General features: G+C 43.1%; 1 protein-coding gene across 4 annotated transcripts in view; it reads left to right on the plus strand.

Moving 5' to 3' along the window:
- Positions 1–474: 474 nt before the first annotated feature.
- The window catches only part of LOC141048056 (uncharacterized), a 1,479,555-nt gene continuing 1,464,569 nt past the window's right edge, over positions 475–15,460 (plus strand). For all 4 annotated transcript variants that reach the window (XM_073543414.1, XM_073543413.1, XM_073543415.1 and 1 more), the window contains exon 1: positions 475–596. In XM_073543414.1, the coding sequence (XP_073399515.1) occupies positions 594–596 (3 nt within the window). In that variant the 5' untranslated portion in view covers positions 475–593. The remainder of the gene's footprint in view (positions 597–15,460) is intronic.

Genomic DNA, 15,460 nt, shown 5'->3' on the forward strand with positions numbered 1-15,460 from the left:
AAACACTGCAAATAAGGACAGAAATTTCTGGATCATGTGCACAACACTTCAGGAATGTCTTTGATTATCCTTGCTTTAGTAATCACTTCAGTTTTTGGAGCATTTCCGAGCTGAAAAAAACCCTGCAGAAATGCAACAAATCCGCATCATGTGCACATAGCCTAAAGGGCAATGGTAGCTCCTGGTGGGCCCCCTTTAAATCAGGGGCCTGGAGCAACTGCACCTTTGCCCCACTGGTAACTATGCTGCTATCTTCTACATACTGTAGTTATAAGAAAAAACCGTTGTATACCTTCCAAACCTGAATTTATTAGTTTATTAACTGTGTATCTTTAAAAATAAAAACAAGCCCTCACTTGATATTGAGGTCACCACCATAGCCCAGACGAGACTCTCAGATATTAACCACTCACTTCCTGAAACTGCACATTACATTGAAATTGTGAAATAGCTTCCTTTAGTTTAAGAACCTGCCCACAATTAAAGATATTACAACATTCCAGTGGCTTAAATGGGTGTTCACTTGTTCCTCATTTACAGCAATTCTTGTATGAGCTAGTGTTCAACAGGGATCCTAAAACTTCTATAACAACATGGTGAGTGAGACTTATTTACTCTTATTATATATTATTTTATGTAACATTTAGCGAATTTAGTTACATAAAATAAGCCTAGTAAAACAGATTGCATGGAATGAATATTATTGAAAATACCGTTTACTTCAGTCTTTTTGTGATAAAGAAATTATTCTGCTAACGTTTCATTTCATTGACAGAAAGGTGAACCATCATCATGTAATATGTTTTTGTTTGCCAAGGGATCTGAAGGAATAATATTTTGTGACATAGAAAATTAAATTTTCAGCAGTGTGTGTACTCTGAAAATAAGACCGAAATGTGAAATTTTGCAACTTCCTAGTTTTATGTGAATACAACCTGCCAAGAAAGTTATGTATTGTACATACTATTTGAGTTTTGTTTAGACGATACTAGTGATTTTCTGCTCGGCTTATAAACGTTTACAAACGTATGAGATTAATATTCAGCTTGCCGGTGAAATGTTTTAAAATATATTGTTACATAAACATAGTACAAAATATATAAACCAAAAGAAAAAAACAATGCAAAAATCCGAAGTATATAGAATCATAGAATCATAGAATCGTAGAGTTGGAAGGGACCTCCTGGGCCATCTGGTCCATCCCCCTGCTCAAAGCAGGATTCGCTAAATCATCCCAGTCAGATGTCTGTCCAGCCTCTGTTTGAAGACTTCCATTGAAGGAGAACTCACCACTTCTCGTGGCAGCCTGTTCCACTCATTGATCACTCTAACTGTCAAAAAGTTTTTCCTAATGTCTAATCTGTGTCTCCTCCCATTCAGTTTCATCCCATTGCTTCTAGTCTTTCCTTGTGCAAATGAGAATAAAGATGATCCTTCTACAATGTGACAGCCCTTTAGATATTTGTAGACAGCTATTAAGTCTCCTCTCAGTCTTCTCTTTTGCAAACTAAACATTCCCAAATCCTGCAACCTTTCCTCATAAGACAGGGTTTGCAGACCGGTCACCATTCTGGTCGCTCTTTTCTGAACTTGCTCCAGTTTGTTGATGTCTTTTTTAAAATGTGGTGCCCAAAACTGGACACAATATTCCAGATGAGGTCTGACCAAAGAGGAGTAGAGGGAAATAATGACTTCACGTGATTTAGACTGTATGCTTCTGTTAATACATCCTAGAATTGTATTTGCCTTTTTTGCTGCTGCATCACACTGTTGACTCATATTCAGTCTGTGATCTCCTCAACTCTTCCCCTGGTTTTCCGATTTCCTCTTTCCAGCTGCAACGGCCAAAACCCAGTGATCATTGAGCTCGCGGAGACTCTTCACTTATCCCAGAAGGCACTGGGAATATGCAAATGATCTCCTCAAGACTCTTCCCCTGGCTGGAGTACAGTGCAGCTACAAAGGGCATCACTCTATTTCTCAATGTATAGCCATGCAATGCAAGGATGGGCCAATGATGGTCACTGTATAACACCTAATTTGACCTTTGGAGGTGTTGTAGTGGAATTGCACACTTACTGCTTGTAAACTAAAGTTGATCACTCAGGGTTATCCCATGACCAGCTAATTTTGCAGAAACCCTCTACAAGAAGGTATTACATAGTAACATAGTAACATAGTTATTAAGGTTGAAGGGAGACTTATTGTGGTTAAAAAATCACAAATCTTTATTGATAAACCAGGTAGCAAACAAATGTGGCTTAAAAACAGTGACACATGGAAAGACAGCAGAGAAATAGTAACATAGTTTTGAAGGCTGAAGGAAGACCTTATGTCCATCTAGTTCAGCCTATTTTTAGTGCAGCTGTTCTGCATTGTTGATCCTGGGGAAGGCAAAAAACCCACAGAGTAGAAGCCAATTTTCTACATAGGGAAAAAAATTCCTTCCCTTAAGCTGGGTCAACCATCTACCTATAATATTCTGGTATTCGTAACCTTCTATACTGTTACTCACAAGAAAAGCATCCATTCCTTTCTTAAATTCATGCAGAGAGTTGGCCATCACCACTTCCTCAGGAAGAGAATTCCAGAGCCTCACTGCTCTTACCGTGAAAAACCCTCTTCTATGCTGGTGCAGAAATTGTCTTTCCTCCAAACAAAGAGAATGCCCCCTTGTTCTTGTCACAGTCCTTGGTACAAACAGTTAGAATCATAGAATCATAGAATCGTAGAGTTGGAAGGGACCTCCTGGGCCATCTGGTCCAACCCCCTGCTCAAAGCAGGATTCGCTAAATCATCCCAGTTAGATGTCTGTCCAGCCTCTGTTTGAAGACTTCCATTGAAGGAGAACTCACCACTTCTCGTGGCAGCCTGTTCCACTCATTGATCACTCTAACTGTCAAAAAGTTTTTTCTAATATCTAATCTGTGTCTCCTCCCATTCAGCTTCATCCCATTGCTTCTAGTCTTTCCTTGTGCAAATGAGAATAAAGTTGATCCTTCTACAATGTGACAGCCCTTTAGATATTTGTAGACAGCTATTAAGTCTCCTCTCAGTCTTCTCTTTTGCAAACTAAACATTCCCAAATCCTGCAACCTTTCCTCATAAGACAGGGTTTGCAGACCGGTCACCATTCTGGTCGCTCTTTTCTGAACTTGCTCCAGTTTGTTGATGTCTTTTTTAAAATGTGGTGCCCAAAATTGGACACAATATTCCAGATGAGGTCTGACCAAAGAGGAGTAGAGGGAAATAATTACTTCACGTGATCTAGACTGTATGCTTCTGTTAATACATCCTAGAATTGCATTTGCCTTTTTTGCTGCTGCATCACACTGTTGACTCATATTCAGTCTGTGATCTATTAGTATACCCAAGTCTTTTTCACATGTGCTGTCACTTAGCCCTATTCCTCCCATTCTATATATGCTTTTTTCATTTTTATTGCCCAGATGTAGTACTTTGCATTTCTCCCTGTTAAAAACCATTCTGTTAGTTGCTGCCCACTTCTCCAGTTTATTTAAATCTTTTTGAATCCTCTCTCTCTCTTCTCTAGTATTAGCTATCCCTCCTAGCTTTGTGTCATCAGCAAATTTAATCAGTTTACCCTCAATTCCTTCATCTAAATCGTTGATAAAGATGTTGAACAATACAGGGCCCAGGACAGAGCCCTGTGGTACCCCACTTGAGACATTCTTCCAACTGGATGTGCAGCCATTTACGACCACTCTTTGGGTCCGATCACTAAGCCAGTTATGAATCCACCTAACAGTTGCCTTGTCCATTCCATACTTAGTCATTTTTTCAATAAGGATTGTATGAGAGACTTTGTCAAATGCTTTGCTGAAGTCAAGATATACTATATCTACAGCATTTCCTTGATCCACCCAATCAGTAATACCATCATAGAAGGAAATTAAATTAGTCTGACATGACTTATTAGTTACAAACCCATGCTGACTCTGTTTAATCACTTCATTCTTATCCAGGTATTGACATACATGTTGTTTAATAATTTGTTCAAAGATCTTTCCTGGTATAGAAGTCAGACTCACCGGCCTATAGTTGCCTGGGTCCACCTTCTTCCCCTTTTTGAAGATAGGAACAACATTTGCTCTTCTCCAGTCTTCTGGGACTTCTCCTGTTCTCCAAGAATTTTCAAAGATTATGGAGAGGGGTTCAAAAATTTCTTCTGCTATCTCCTTCAGTACTCTGGGGTGTAATTCATCTGGACCTGGAGACTTGAATACATTTAGGTTAGCTAAGTGTTTCCTCACTATCTTTCTGTTTATAGATATCCTGGATTCTTCTATTCCCTTAATAGGACAGTGAATAACAGTTGATGTTACATTTCCTTTCTGAGAGAAAACAGATGCAAAATAGGAATTTAAAAGTTCAGCCTTCTCAACATCCTGTCTTACCATTTCATCATTTTCATCCTGTAAAAATCCTATAGCATCTTTGACTTTTCTTCATTGGAGAGATCTCTGTATTGCCCTCTGATATACTTGTACATATATATTAAGTTTCCCCTAAGTCTTCTCTTTTCTAGAGTAAATAGACTTAATTTTGATAACCTTTCTGGGTATTGTAGTGAACCAACTCCATTTATCATTATAGTAGCCGGCCTTTGAACCCTTTCAAGTTCAGTAATGTCTTTCTTGAGCACCGGCGTCCAAAATTGCACACAATACTCCAAGTGTGGTCTGATGAGTGATTTGTACAGAGGGAGAATTATGTTTTCATCTTGTGTCCCCAGACCTCTTCTGATGCATCCCATGACCCTATTTGCTTTGGTGGCAGCTGAATGACACTGGGCACTCCAATTTAGCTTCTTATTGACTAAGATGCCTAAGTCTTTTCCATGTCTGATTTCCCCAGCAGTTTCCCATTTAGTAAGTAATTGTAGCATCTATTTCTCCTTCCCATGTGCATAACCTTACACTTATCTGTGTTAAACCTCATTTGCAATTTTTCAGCCCAATTCTCCAATTTACTCAAATCTGTCTGTAGTTGCAAACTGTCCTCCTTTGTGTTAACTACCTTACATAGTTTTGTATCATATGCAAATACTGATATTTTACTGTGTATGCCATCCACTAGATTATTAATAAATATATTAAATAGTAGGGGGCCCCATTAATAACCACTCTTTGTTTTCTATTACTAAGCCAGCTACCTACCCATCTACATACATTTTCCCCTAGCCCAAGCTTTCTCATCGTACTTACCAATCTTTTATGTGGGACAGTGTCAAATGCTTTAGAGAAGTCTAGATAAATGACATCCAATGATTCTCCTTGGTCCATTTGAGAGCTTACATCCTCATAGAAGCTGATCCACAGTATCCACTGAAGAAGTAGCATCAAAATGATGGTGATGTGAATAATTTGAAGTATCATTCATATGGACCCAAAAACAACCACAAAGGGCTGAGTATAAGTAAATGGCCAGCAAATGAACAATTATAAGGAAAAATCCGCGGCTGATCAACAGTGAGGAAGGAATTTTTTCCGAAACGCGCGTTGGGGTTGGCAGAGGTGGTGCACAACGTCCCAGTTATCCCGGTATTGTGACAGACTGGTTACAGAGCGGTCATACTGCTGCTGCGACCTGTCATTGGTGGGATCGATGTTCAGAGCTTTTCTGGTGACCCTGGCAACTGCCCTAGGATTGCTCCGATCCTAGGCAGGTCACAGCCAAGTCACGGCCAGGTCACCAGCAGGGCACAGCGCGGTCACACCGCAGCTGTAACCTGTGATTGGCATGATTAGCGAGATCAATGTCATCGTCAATCAGCTCCTAAAGGCCCTGTCAGGCCTGTCTTAGGCACTGGCCTAGGATCAGTGCTATTACAGCACCGATCCAGGCAGGTACCGGCAGGGCACAGCATGGTAATATAGCTGCTGTGCCCTGCAAATGGCGCGATCGATACTTTCGTCGATTGCGCCAATCTGTGGGTTTTTCGGTACTCGATCCTAGACTGAGACCTTGTTGTTTCAGCCAATTTGATTGGCTGAAACAATGAGAGAGGCTGCGATTGGCTGTTCAGAATTGAAAAACCAATCACAGCAGTCGGGAGGCCGGGGAGGCGGGGACAGCAGCCGGGATGCCAACACTATCTTCCCTGAGATAAGATGGCTTTGAAATTTTAATGCGATCACCGCAACTTAAGTCGCAGTATCGCATTAAATGCCATGACGTTCTATCCCATGCATGGGAATTAAGTCCCAGGTCACCTGGATAGGACAGTACGTCAAATTTCAGAGAGGGGTTATTTATCATCAGTACACCTGATTAGATATATCCCTCTAGACGTTTGTATAGGACTTCTTTTTACTTTCCTGCATTGACGTGGCACTTAGGTGTCGCCCCCCCTTTGTATTTTTTAATTGTTTTTGTTTATATTTAATCAGTCATGTGATTTTATTTTGTAAATTATACCAATTAAAATTACTGTGTGGTTTACACAGCTCTGGTATCCATTCTTTTTTGTTTTTTTCTATAGTGGTTTATGGATGAGCTTTTTTAAATATATATGCCCCTTTTTTAGGTAAATTTTTGAAACTTTTGCACATTGTGCAATGGTGAAACTTGTACTCTCTACTTCTTGTAATAACTGCTAAGTGTATTATGATATCCCCTTCATGGCATCTTTCAGCTGGTCTGAGAGAGACCCCTTGGCTAATTTTTTGAAACCTTTGCATATTGTGCAATGGTGAAACTTGTTCACTATATCTCTACCTCTTGCAATAACTGCAAAGTGTATTGTGATGTCCCTATCATGGTGTCTTTCAGTGTGTATGATGGAGACACCTTGGGTAATTTTTGGAAAACTTTGCACATTGTGCAAAGGTCTCTGCCTATTGTAATAACTGCAAAATGTAGTGTGAGGTCCTCATCACGGTGTCTTTTAACGTGTATGATACTGCCCCTTTGAGGTTTACTCTCAATCTCTATGTATTCGATTATTATGCTTTTATTATTGTGTTGCCCTTCTCACGGTCTCTTTAAGGCGGGGGTCATACTAGCGTATGGCAACCGATGCAAGAGCAATGAATGCAATATGCAAATGACCCTCGACTCCTGCTCTGCTGCGAGAAGGAGCCGAGCGTCATGCTACTGTGCTCCGAACCTCTGCACAGAGAGGATTGGAGTACAGCTGCGGAGGAGGCAGAGAAAGTAATTTCTCCATATACTCAGCTGCCGGCGTCTGTGTATATCACACAACACTCAGTTTATTCGAGTGATGTGCGTTGTGTCACTCGCACCCTAAAGGGGGTTTTACACATAGCGATATCACTAGCAATATTGCTAAAACGTCACTAGTTTTGTGACCTTATAGCGATATTGCTAGCGATATCGCTATGTGTGATACTTACCTCCGACCGGCTCCCCCGCTGTCCATCGCTGATCGTGCGAGATCGGGCGGCTCCATTTCTCGTCGTCTGCTTCCTGCTGGGCTTCCTGCTGTGTGAGACAAGCGACGCGTGGACGCGGGCGGGAGGACGTCAGGATCGCTGTGTGTGAAAGGTGAGTATCGTGCGCTGTGTCGCTGCTGCATCGCTGTGAGAGCTTCCTGTGTGGAAGCTCACTAGCGATCATTTAGCAATGCACCAGCGATCCTGACCGGGTCGTATCGCTGGTCGGATCGCTGGTGCATCGCTAAATGTAAAAGGCCCTTTAGACTTATATAGGTGCGAGTGAGCTGAGACTCGGCCGAGTCTCTGTGCCAATCACAGCATGCTGTGATTGTTCTCGCATGCTGATTCGGCATGAGAAAATAATCGCAGATGTGATCTGCCCCATAGATTAACACTGGGCCGAGTGCTATGTGATGTTTTCTTGCATAGCACTCGTCCTTGTTATACAGTTGTATGACTCCGGCCTAAGCGTGTATCTGGTAGCTTGATGTTCTTTTTTGGGTCTGCACTTGGACATTTTTTAACATAAATGCATTAATATGCTCCACACAATTCTTCAGGTTTCATTATATGCTGCTAGTTTGAAATATTACCCACACATCCCTTTATAAAGAGGAATTCAACATACACACGTGGTCAAAATTGTTGGTACCCCTTGTTTAATGACAGAAAAACCCACAATGGTGACAGAAATAACTTGAATCTGACAAAAGTAATAATAAATGGATATGGTGGTGGTGGTGGTTAAAGCCCAAAATTCAAATGGGTATGTTTGAAATGGCTTTGTAAAGGGATGGGGAATATGTATTCCACTATCTGGCTAACTGGCATGAGGGAGGGAGTGCTCTCCCAAATGTATGATGCAGGGCCTCCTGAGGGCCCTTACCAAACTCAGGTTTCATGGCATCTGCTGGTACTCTGCAAATTGTAAGCGAGGGCGGTGTACATGGTGGTGGTTTGGGGCGATGCCCAAAATTTAAATGGGCATGTTTGAAATAGCATTGTTAAGGGATGGGGAATGTGTATTCTACTATCTTGCTGACTATTTGGCATGAGGGAGGGGCCTCCCAAATGTAGGAGTGAGAGCTGTTAAGTGCAGAGTGCAGGATAAATGTGCGTCAAGACTTACTGTGATCTTTGGGAGGCAGAATGGAAAAATCAAGAGCAGGTGAAGAATTGTTTTTATTCATTTTTTTTATGCTGTTCCTCGTGTAGTATAAGTAATTAGGCAACTTTATTCTTTGGGTCGGTGTGATTACAATGATACCAGATTTATATCAGGGTTTTATGTTTGACTTCTGTCACACACTAAAAGGGACCTTTTTTGCAAAAAATAATTTTTTGCATCACCATACTTTGAGAGTTATGATTTTTCCATATTTTGGCCTACAGAGTCGGGACCAGTTGGCGTTTTTATTGATACTATTTTCACACACATGACTTTATCGCTTTCTATTCTGATTTTTGGGAGCTAGAATGAATAAAAAACAGCAATTCAGGAATTTTTTTTGGGGGGGAAGGATTTATGTCATTCCATGTGTGGTAAAATTGATAATGCAGTTTTATTCTTCAGGTCAGTATTATTACAGCAATACCTCATTTATATCATTTGTTTATGTTCTGGCACTTTTACACAATAAAAACTATTTACCGTATTTACTCATGTATAAGCCGAGTTTTTCAGCACTTTTCTTGCTACAAAAGACCCCTCTCGGCTTATACACGAATCACGGTCCCACTTACTTGGCATCTGTTGCAGTGCGGGTGTTCCTCGGTTTCTCCCACTCATCTGCGGGCTCCCCTGCAGCCTCTGAATGTTTTGGTGGCTGCTGACAGGGCTGGCGGTCAGCGTTAGCACAGGGGCAAGTGCCAGGGTCCTGAGCAGGTGGGGACACCGGCGCATATGGGACCACGTGCCTCTGCAGCCACTTGCTCAAGCCCCCTGTACTTGCGATATTAACCTCTCTCCATTCCACTGCTGTTGTGTGTCTTCTGCGTCCTCTGACTGTGACGTTTAGGTCAAAGGGTGCGATGATGTGATTAGTGTGCGCCCTTTGCCTGGTCACTGCAGAGAGACAGCGATGCTGAGGAGCAATGGTCAGTGACGAGAGGTGAGTATGTCATTTTTTTTTTGCAGCATTATTATACGGTATATGGGCATCTTATGGGGCACATCATGAACTTTACGAAACATATTGTATGGGGCATTGTTATGATTGGGTCACCGAGGAGGAGAGCAAGCCCAACCTAAAAGCCACAGAAAACCAGAGAGGTTGGTAACTAAGTGGATTGCAGACCCCTGATCCTATCCACACAACTAGCAGTAGCCGTGGAGCGTGCCTACGATGATCCTAGACGCCTCGGCACAGCCGGAGAGCTAACTAAGCCTAAAGCAAGAAAGGGGAAATCTAAACTGCCCCAGAGCAGACCCCAAAGGAATAGATAGCCCCCAAACATATATTGTCTGTGAGACAAGATAAAAACACAAACGCAGATAGGAAAATAGACTGAGCAAATGATGGGGCCCACAATGACTAGACAGGACAGGAAAGGAAAGACATTGTCTGCAATCACGCAAAAAACCCTGCAAAAAAGTCCAACACGTCTGATGCAAAAAATACTGAAGTCGCACGACTTCGCCCACTTTATCAGCACTCTGGCATATTCTGAAAGCAGAGCAAAAAGAGGCCAAACAAATAAGGGACAAAAACAAACTGGCACAAGCAGTAACATGTTGTGAGTTCATTCTCCCCTTCACCTTTGATGTCTGATGAACTCCCTCTGCTGGTAAAGAGAGGCAGTAAAATTGATTGGGATGGGAAGAACCTGTCATCTGAACAGGCGGAGTGTGATTGGACATCTGGAATTTCTGAGTGGATATAAGGCAGCCGACGCCCTGCAGGGCTGCTGGTGATCCTTTCTGCTCTGAGCTCTTGCATCCAGCTTAGTTCCTGTCTACTAAAAGCTAAGTTTTTGCCCTGCTATTATTCCATGAGATTTTGTCTGGTTTCCTTAGTGTTTGTATTCAGCCAGTCCTGGTTGGGACTGGCTGAATTCCATTTTTGTCTCTGATCAGTTGATCTCTTTGCTCTGTTTTCAGAATATACCTGAGTGCTGATATAGTGATTTTTTTTCCCTATCAGACGGTTGGGACATTTTTGGTAGGGTTTTTTGCGGATTGCAACCAGCATCTTTTCTGTCCTTTCCTATCTAGTTAGTTGGGCCCCATCATTTGCTCAGCCTGTCTTTATGCCTGTGTTTGTGTTTTCATCTGTTTTTCACCGACAATACATGTTGGGGGCTGTCTATTGCTTTGGGGTCTGCTCTGGGGCAGTTTAGACTTCCCCTTTCCTTCTTTAGGCTTATGTAGTTCTCCGGCTGTGACGAGGGGTCTAGGGCACCGTAGGAACCCCCACGGCTACTGTTAGTTGTGGTGTATAGGATCAGGGGTCTGCAATCCAATAGCTACCAACCTCTCCGGTTTTCTGGACTTAGCTTGTATTTTTGTTTTCTCCTCCTCCGGTGACTCATTTATAACGGAATCACCAGCCATACCACAGATTCTAGGGTGCTCAATAGCAGGAGAGAATTGTAGAGAGAAAAAAAAACAGAAAAGTGTCAGAATTTTTTTTTTTTTTTATATTTGTGTATATTTTTTCCTCTATTTCCCTGAGGCCGTAGGGGGATTTTTTTTCTGAATGGAGATTAAGCAATTGTCTGATCGTGTGGAGCAGCTTACTGCTGAAGTGCGGGGAATTTCCGCCTATCTTGCTCATTCACATGCTGCTGAACCAAAGATCCCTACTCCTGATGTGTTTTTTGGGGATCGGTCTAAACCTTGTTCTCGCTCTAGTGGGTTGTTGGTGCCTTTGCAGGTGCCCAGGAGGCCATGGACCCATATTTCAATGGATTTTATCTCTGATATGCCTGTCTCTCAGAGAATGACTGTTATTTGGGTGATTTGTGATAGATTCTCTAAGATGGTCCATCTTGTACCACTACCTAAGTTGCCATCTTCCTCAGAGTTGGTGCCCTTGTTTTTGCAACAGGTGGTTCGCTTGCACGGGATTCCTGAGAACATTGTATCTCACAGAGGAGTTCAGTTTGTTTCTAGATTTTGGAGGACTTTCTGTTCCAAGCTGGGAATTCAGTTGTCCTTCTCTGCGTTTCACCCTCAGACCAATGGGCAGACGGAGAGAATAAACCAGACTTTGGAGTCGTATTTGAGATGTTTTATTTCTGCTGATCAGGATGATTGGGTTTCATTTTTGCCCTTGGCCGAATTTGCTTTAAATAATAGAGCTAGTTCTGCCACTTTGATGTCACCTTTTTTTTGTAACTTTGGGTTTCATCCTCGATTCTTTTCAGGGCAGGAGGAGTCTTCTGCCTGCCCAGGTGTTGACCATGTGGTGGAGAGAATGCACCAGATTTGGGACCAAGTGGTGGATAAGTTGTCTCTCTCCCAGGAAAAGGCCCAGCGGTTTTCCAACCGGCATAGGACCATTGGTCCCCGGTTTAAGGTGGGTGTTTTGGTTTGGTTGTCATCAAAGAATATCTCTATGAAGGTGGCTTCTCCAAAGTTTAAACCTAGATTTATTGGACCTTACAAGATTTTGGAGATTCTTAATCCGGTCTCTTTTCGATTGGCTCTTCCTGTTACATTCAAGATCCATAACGTGTTTCATAAGTCTCTGTTAAAGAGGTTTGTTGAGCTAGTAGTTCCTGTGGTGGCACCTCCTGACCCTGTATTGGTTGAAGGTAATGTGGAATATGAGGTTGAGAAGATACTGGATTCTCGTCTGGCTAGACGGAGACTCCAGTATTTGGTTAAATGGAAGGGTTATGGCCAGGAGGATAATTCTTGGGTCCCTGCATCCGATATTCATGCCGAAAGATTGGTTCGTGCTTTTCATCGGGCCCATCCTGATCGCCGTGGTGGCATGGATGAAGATTCAGTGACCCCCTCCTCAAGGGGGAGGTACTGTTGTGAGTTCATTCTCCCCTTCACCTTTGATATCTGATGAACTCCCTTTGCTGGTGAAGAGAGGTAGTGAAATTGATTGGGATGGGAAGAACCTGTCATCTGAACAGGCGGAGTGTGATTGGACATCTGGAATTTCTGAGTGGATATAAGGCAGCCGATGCCCTGCAGGGCTGCTGGTGATCCTTTCTGCTCTGAGCTCTTGCATCCAGCTTAGTTCCTGTCTACTAAAAGCTAAGTTTTTGCCCTGCTATTATTCCATGAGATTTTGTCTGGTTTCCTTAGTGTTTGTATTCAGCCAGTCCTGGTTGGGATTGGCTAAATTCCATTTTTGTCTCTGATCAATTGATCTCTTTGCTCTGTTTTCAGAATATACCTGAGTGCTGATATAGTGATTTTGAAGTCTAGCGAATTCAGGGCCTTTTTTTCCCTATCAGACGGTTGGGACATTTTTGGCAGGGTTTTTTGCGGATTGCAGCAGCATCTTTTCTGTCCTGTCCTATCTAGTTAGTTGGGCCCCATCGTTTGCTCAGCCTGTCTTTCTATCTGTGTTTGTGTTTTCATCTGTTTTTCACCGACAATACATGTTGGGGGCTGTCTATTGCTTTGGGGTCTGCTCTGGGGCAGTTTAGATTTCCCCTTTCCTTCTTTAGGCTAATGTAGTTCTCCGGCTGTGATGAGGGGTCTAGGGCACCGTAGGAACCCCCCACGGCTACTGTTAGTTGTGGTGTATAGGATCAGGGGTCTGCAATCCGATAGCTACCAACCTCTCCGGTTTTCTGGACTTAGCTTGTATTTTTGTTTTCTCCTCTTCCGGTGACTCATTCATAACAGTAACATATGGATGGTGATTCAGCACAGCCCCAGCCGGAGCTGGCAGACCCACACAAAACTGAAATAGACAAAACCAGACCAAATGTAAACAGAATAGCAAATGAACACTTAGCTGAACATGCAGGGACTGAGCTGGAAACTAAGACCTCAGGAGGCAGTACGAAAAATCACCAGCAGGGATAGAGGGAGTCAGCTGTCTTAAATCCCAGTCTGAAACCTCAGATCTCCAATCGTCGTCCTTATTATCAGGTGGCAAGCCTCTGTTAATCAGATCAGCTACATTACCTCCAGTAACCACCAGAAGGAGCCCAGAAAGAGAACTCGCAACCCCTCTGTCAATTTGACCAGCTCCACTACCTTCAGTAGTAACCAGAGGTAGGCCAGAAAGCGAATTCACAACAGGACATATTTTGAATGGAGCATGTTATGAGGCCAATAGTCAACTTTATGGAGCATTATATGGGGCATATTTTGTATGGAGCATGTTATGGGGTCAATAATCAACTTTATGGAGCATTATATGGGGCATATTTTGTATGGAACATGTTATAGGGCTAATGATCAACTTTATGGAGCATTATATAGGGCTTGTTTTGTATGGAGCATCAGCTGCATTTCCCACACTAAGCTTATACTCGAGTCGATAAGTTTTCCGTTTTATTGTGGTAAAATTAGGTGCCTCAGCTTATTTTTGCATTGCTTTATTCTGAGAGCTATAACTTTTTTATTTTACGCTGATGGAGCTGTATGGCAGCTTGATTTTTGCGGGACAAGATGTTTTCAGCGGTACAATGTTTATTTATATCCGTCTTTTTTATCGCATTTTATTCCACTTTTTGTTCAGCGGAAGATGATAAAGCATTGTTTGTTTTTGTCTTGCTTTTTATTTTGTTTTATGTTCACTAAAAAGGTTAACTAGTGGGACGGTTGTCACGGTCTCGCGTGACTGAACACAGCGCCTCCAGCAGGACGGATTTAGAAGACACACATGACCCTGGATACACCGCCTCCAGTTGGGCGAATTTAAATAATAACACGTGCAGCTGGATACGCCGCCTCCAACAGGCGAATTTAGGTAATACATGTAACACGTAAATCTGGAAACCCCGCCTCCAGTAAGGCAAATTTAAACAATAAGTGAAAACCTAGGTAACAATAACAATGGTGGCCCTGCGATAGGGAATAGGGACGTGGAAACCTCCTGCACTCCCCTGAGTCAGTGTATCTACATTCCTAGTGTTCCCTAGGCCGGTTCCGCACCGGGCGCCGATCAGGATACCTTTAAACTCTAGCTCGCCCTGCACCTAAACCCTCACTAGGGAATTGGTCGTGCGGAAACTAATCCCACCACTGCACTAAACACACATAAGGAAAAGTGACAAAACAGGGGAACATCGCTTAGCTTTGATCTGTTGCTTACGCTCCCAGCAACAGAGCCCACCACCTGCGTGCATCTTTTCCTCCGACCGGGTCCAACACCATAGTGCAGCCTTGGAGCAAATAGAGTCCACCACCTGTGTGCAGCTGTCCAGAAAACAGAGTCCAGCATAAGAGTCCAGCTTTCCGCCAAAGAGTTCCGCGTCTTGAGTCCAGCTTCTCAGCAACCGAATCCAGCATCATGAGTGCAGCTCTACACCATAGCTGCCACTCCACCAAGCCATGCAAGATCTCCTTGCTGACACCATAGCTGCAACTCCACCAAGCCATGCCAGCCCTCCTTGCAGACACCATGGCTGCCACTCCAGGACTCTCACTGAGCTGCCCGGGACTCTCTTTCAGCTCCATCCTTCACCCTGGCTTGCATGTAACTGAGGACTAATCACCAACCATGATTGACACACCTGACACACTCTTATAGAGCAATCACACCTGTTACATAATTGCATGCACAAACTAAAGTAACCAAGTGCAATGATGCTCACCACCATCGGGGGGGGCAAATTTAGAACAAAAGACACCAAGTGCAATCATCCTAATTGCCACCGGGGGCAAAAACCACCTTTGGCACACAGCCAAAGGAAAAAAAAAAGGTTACTTTGTGCATTTAATCTGTCAGATCCAACCTGGATCATGACAGTACCCTCCCCTTAATGAGGGGCCTCTGGACCCTCAAGACCGCTCCTCATTAGGGAACTATCAGGATCCTGACAGCGCCGGCGTACAGCCTCCTGTTGTGAGTTCATTTTCTGGTCCACCAGTTGTGAGTTCTCCTTCCAGACTCCCT

Source organism: Dendrobates tinctorius, unplaced genomic scaffold, assembly GCF_039654945.1.
Source record: "Dendrobates tinctorius isolate UK_male_01 unplaced genomic scaffold, ASM3965494v1 ptg000132l, whole genome shotgun sequence".
Classification (NCBI taxonomy): domain Eukaryota; kingdom Metazoa; phylum Chordata; class Amphibia; order Anura; family Dendrobatidae; genus Dendrobates; species Dendrobates tinctorius.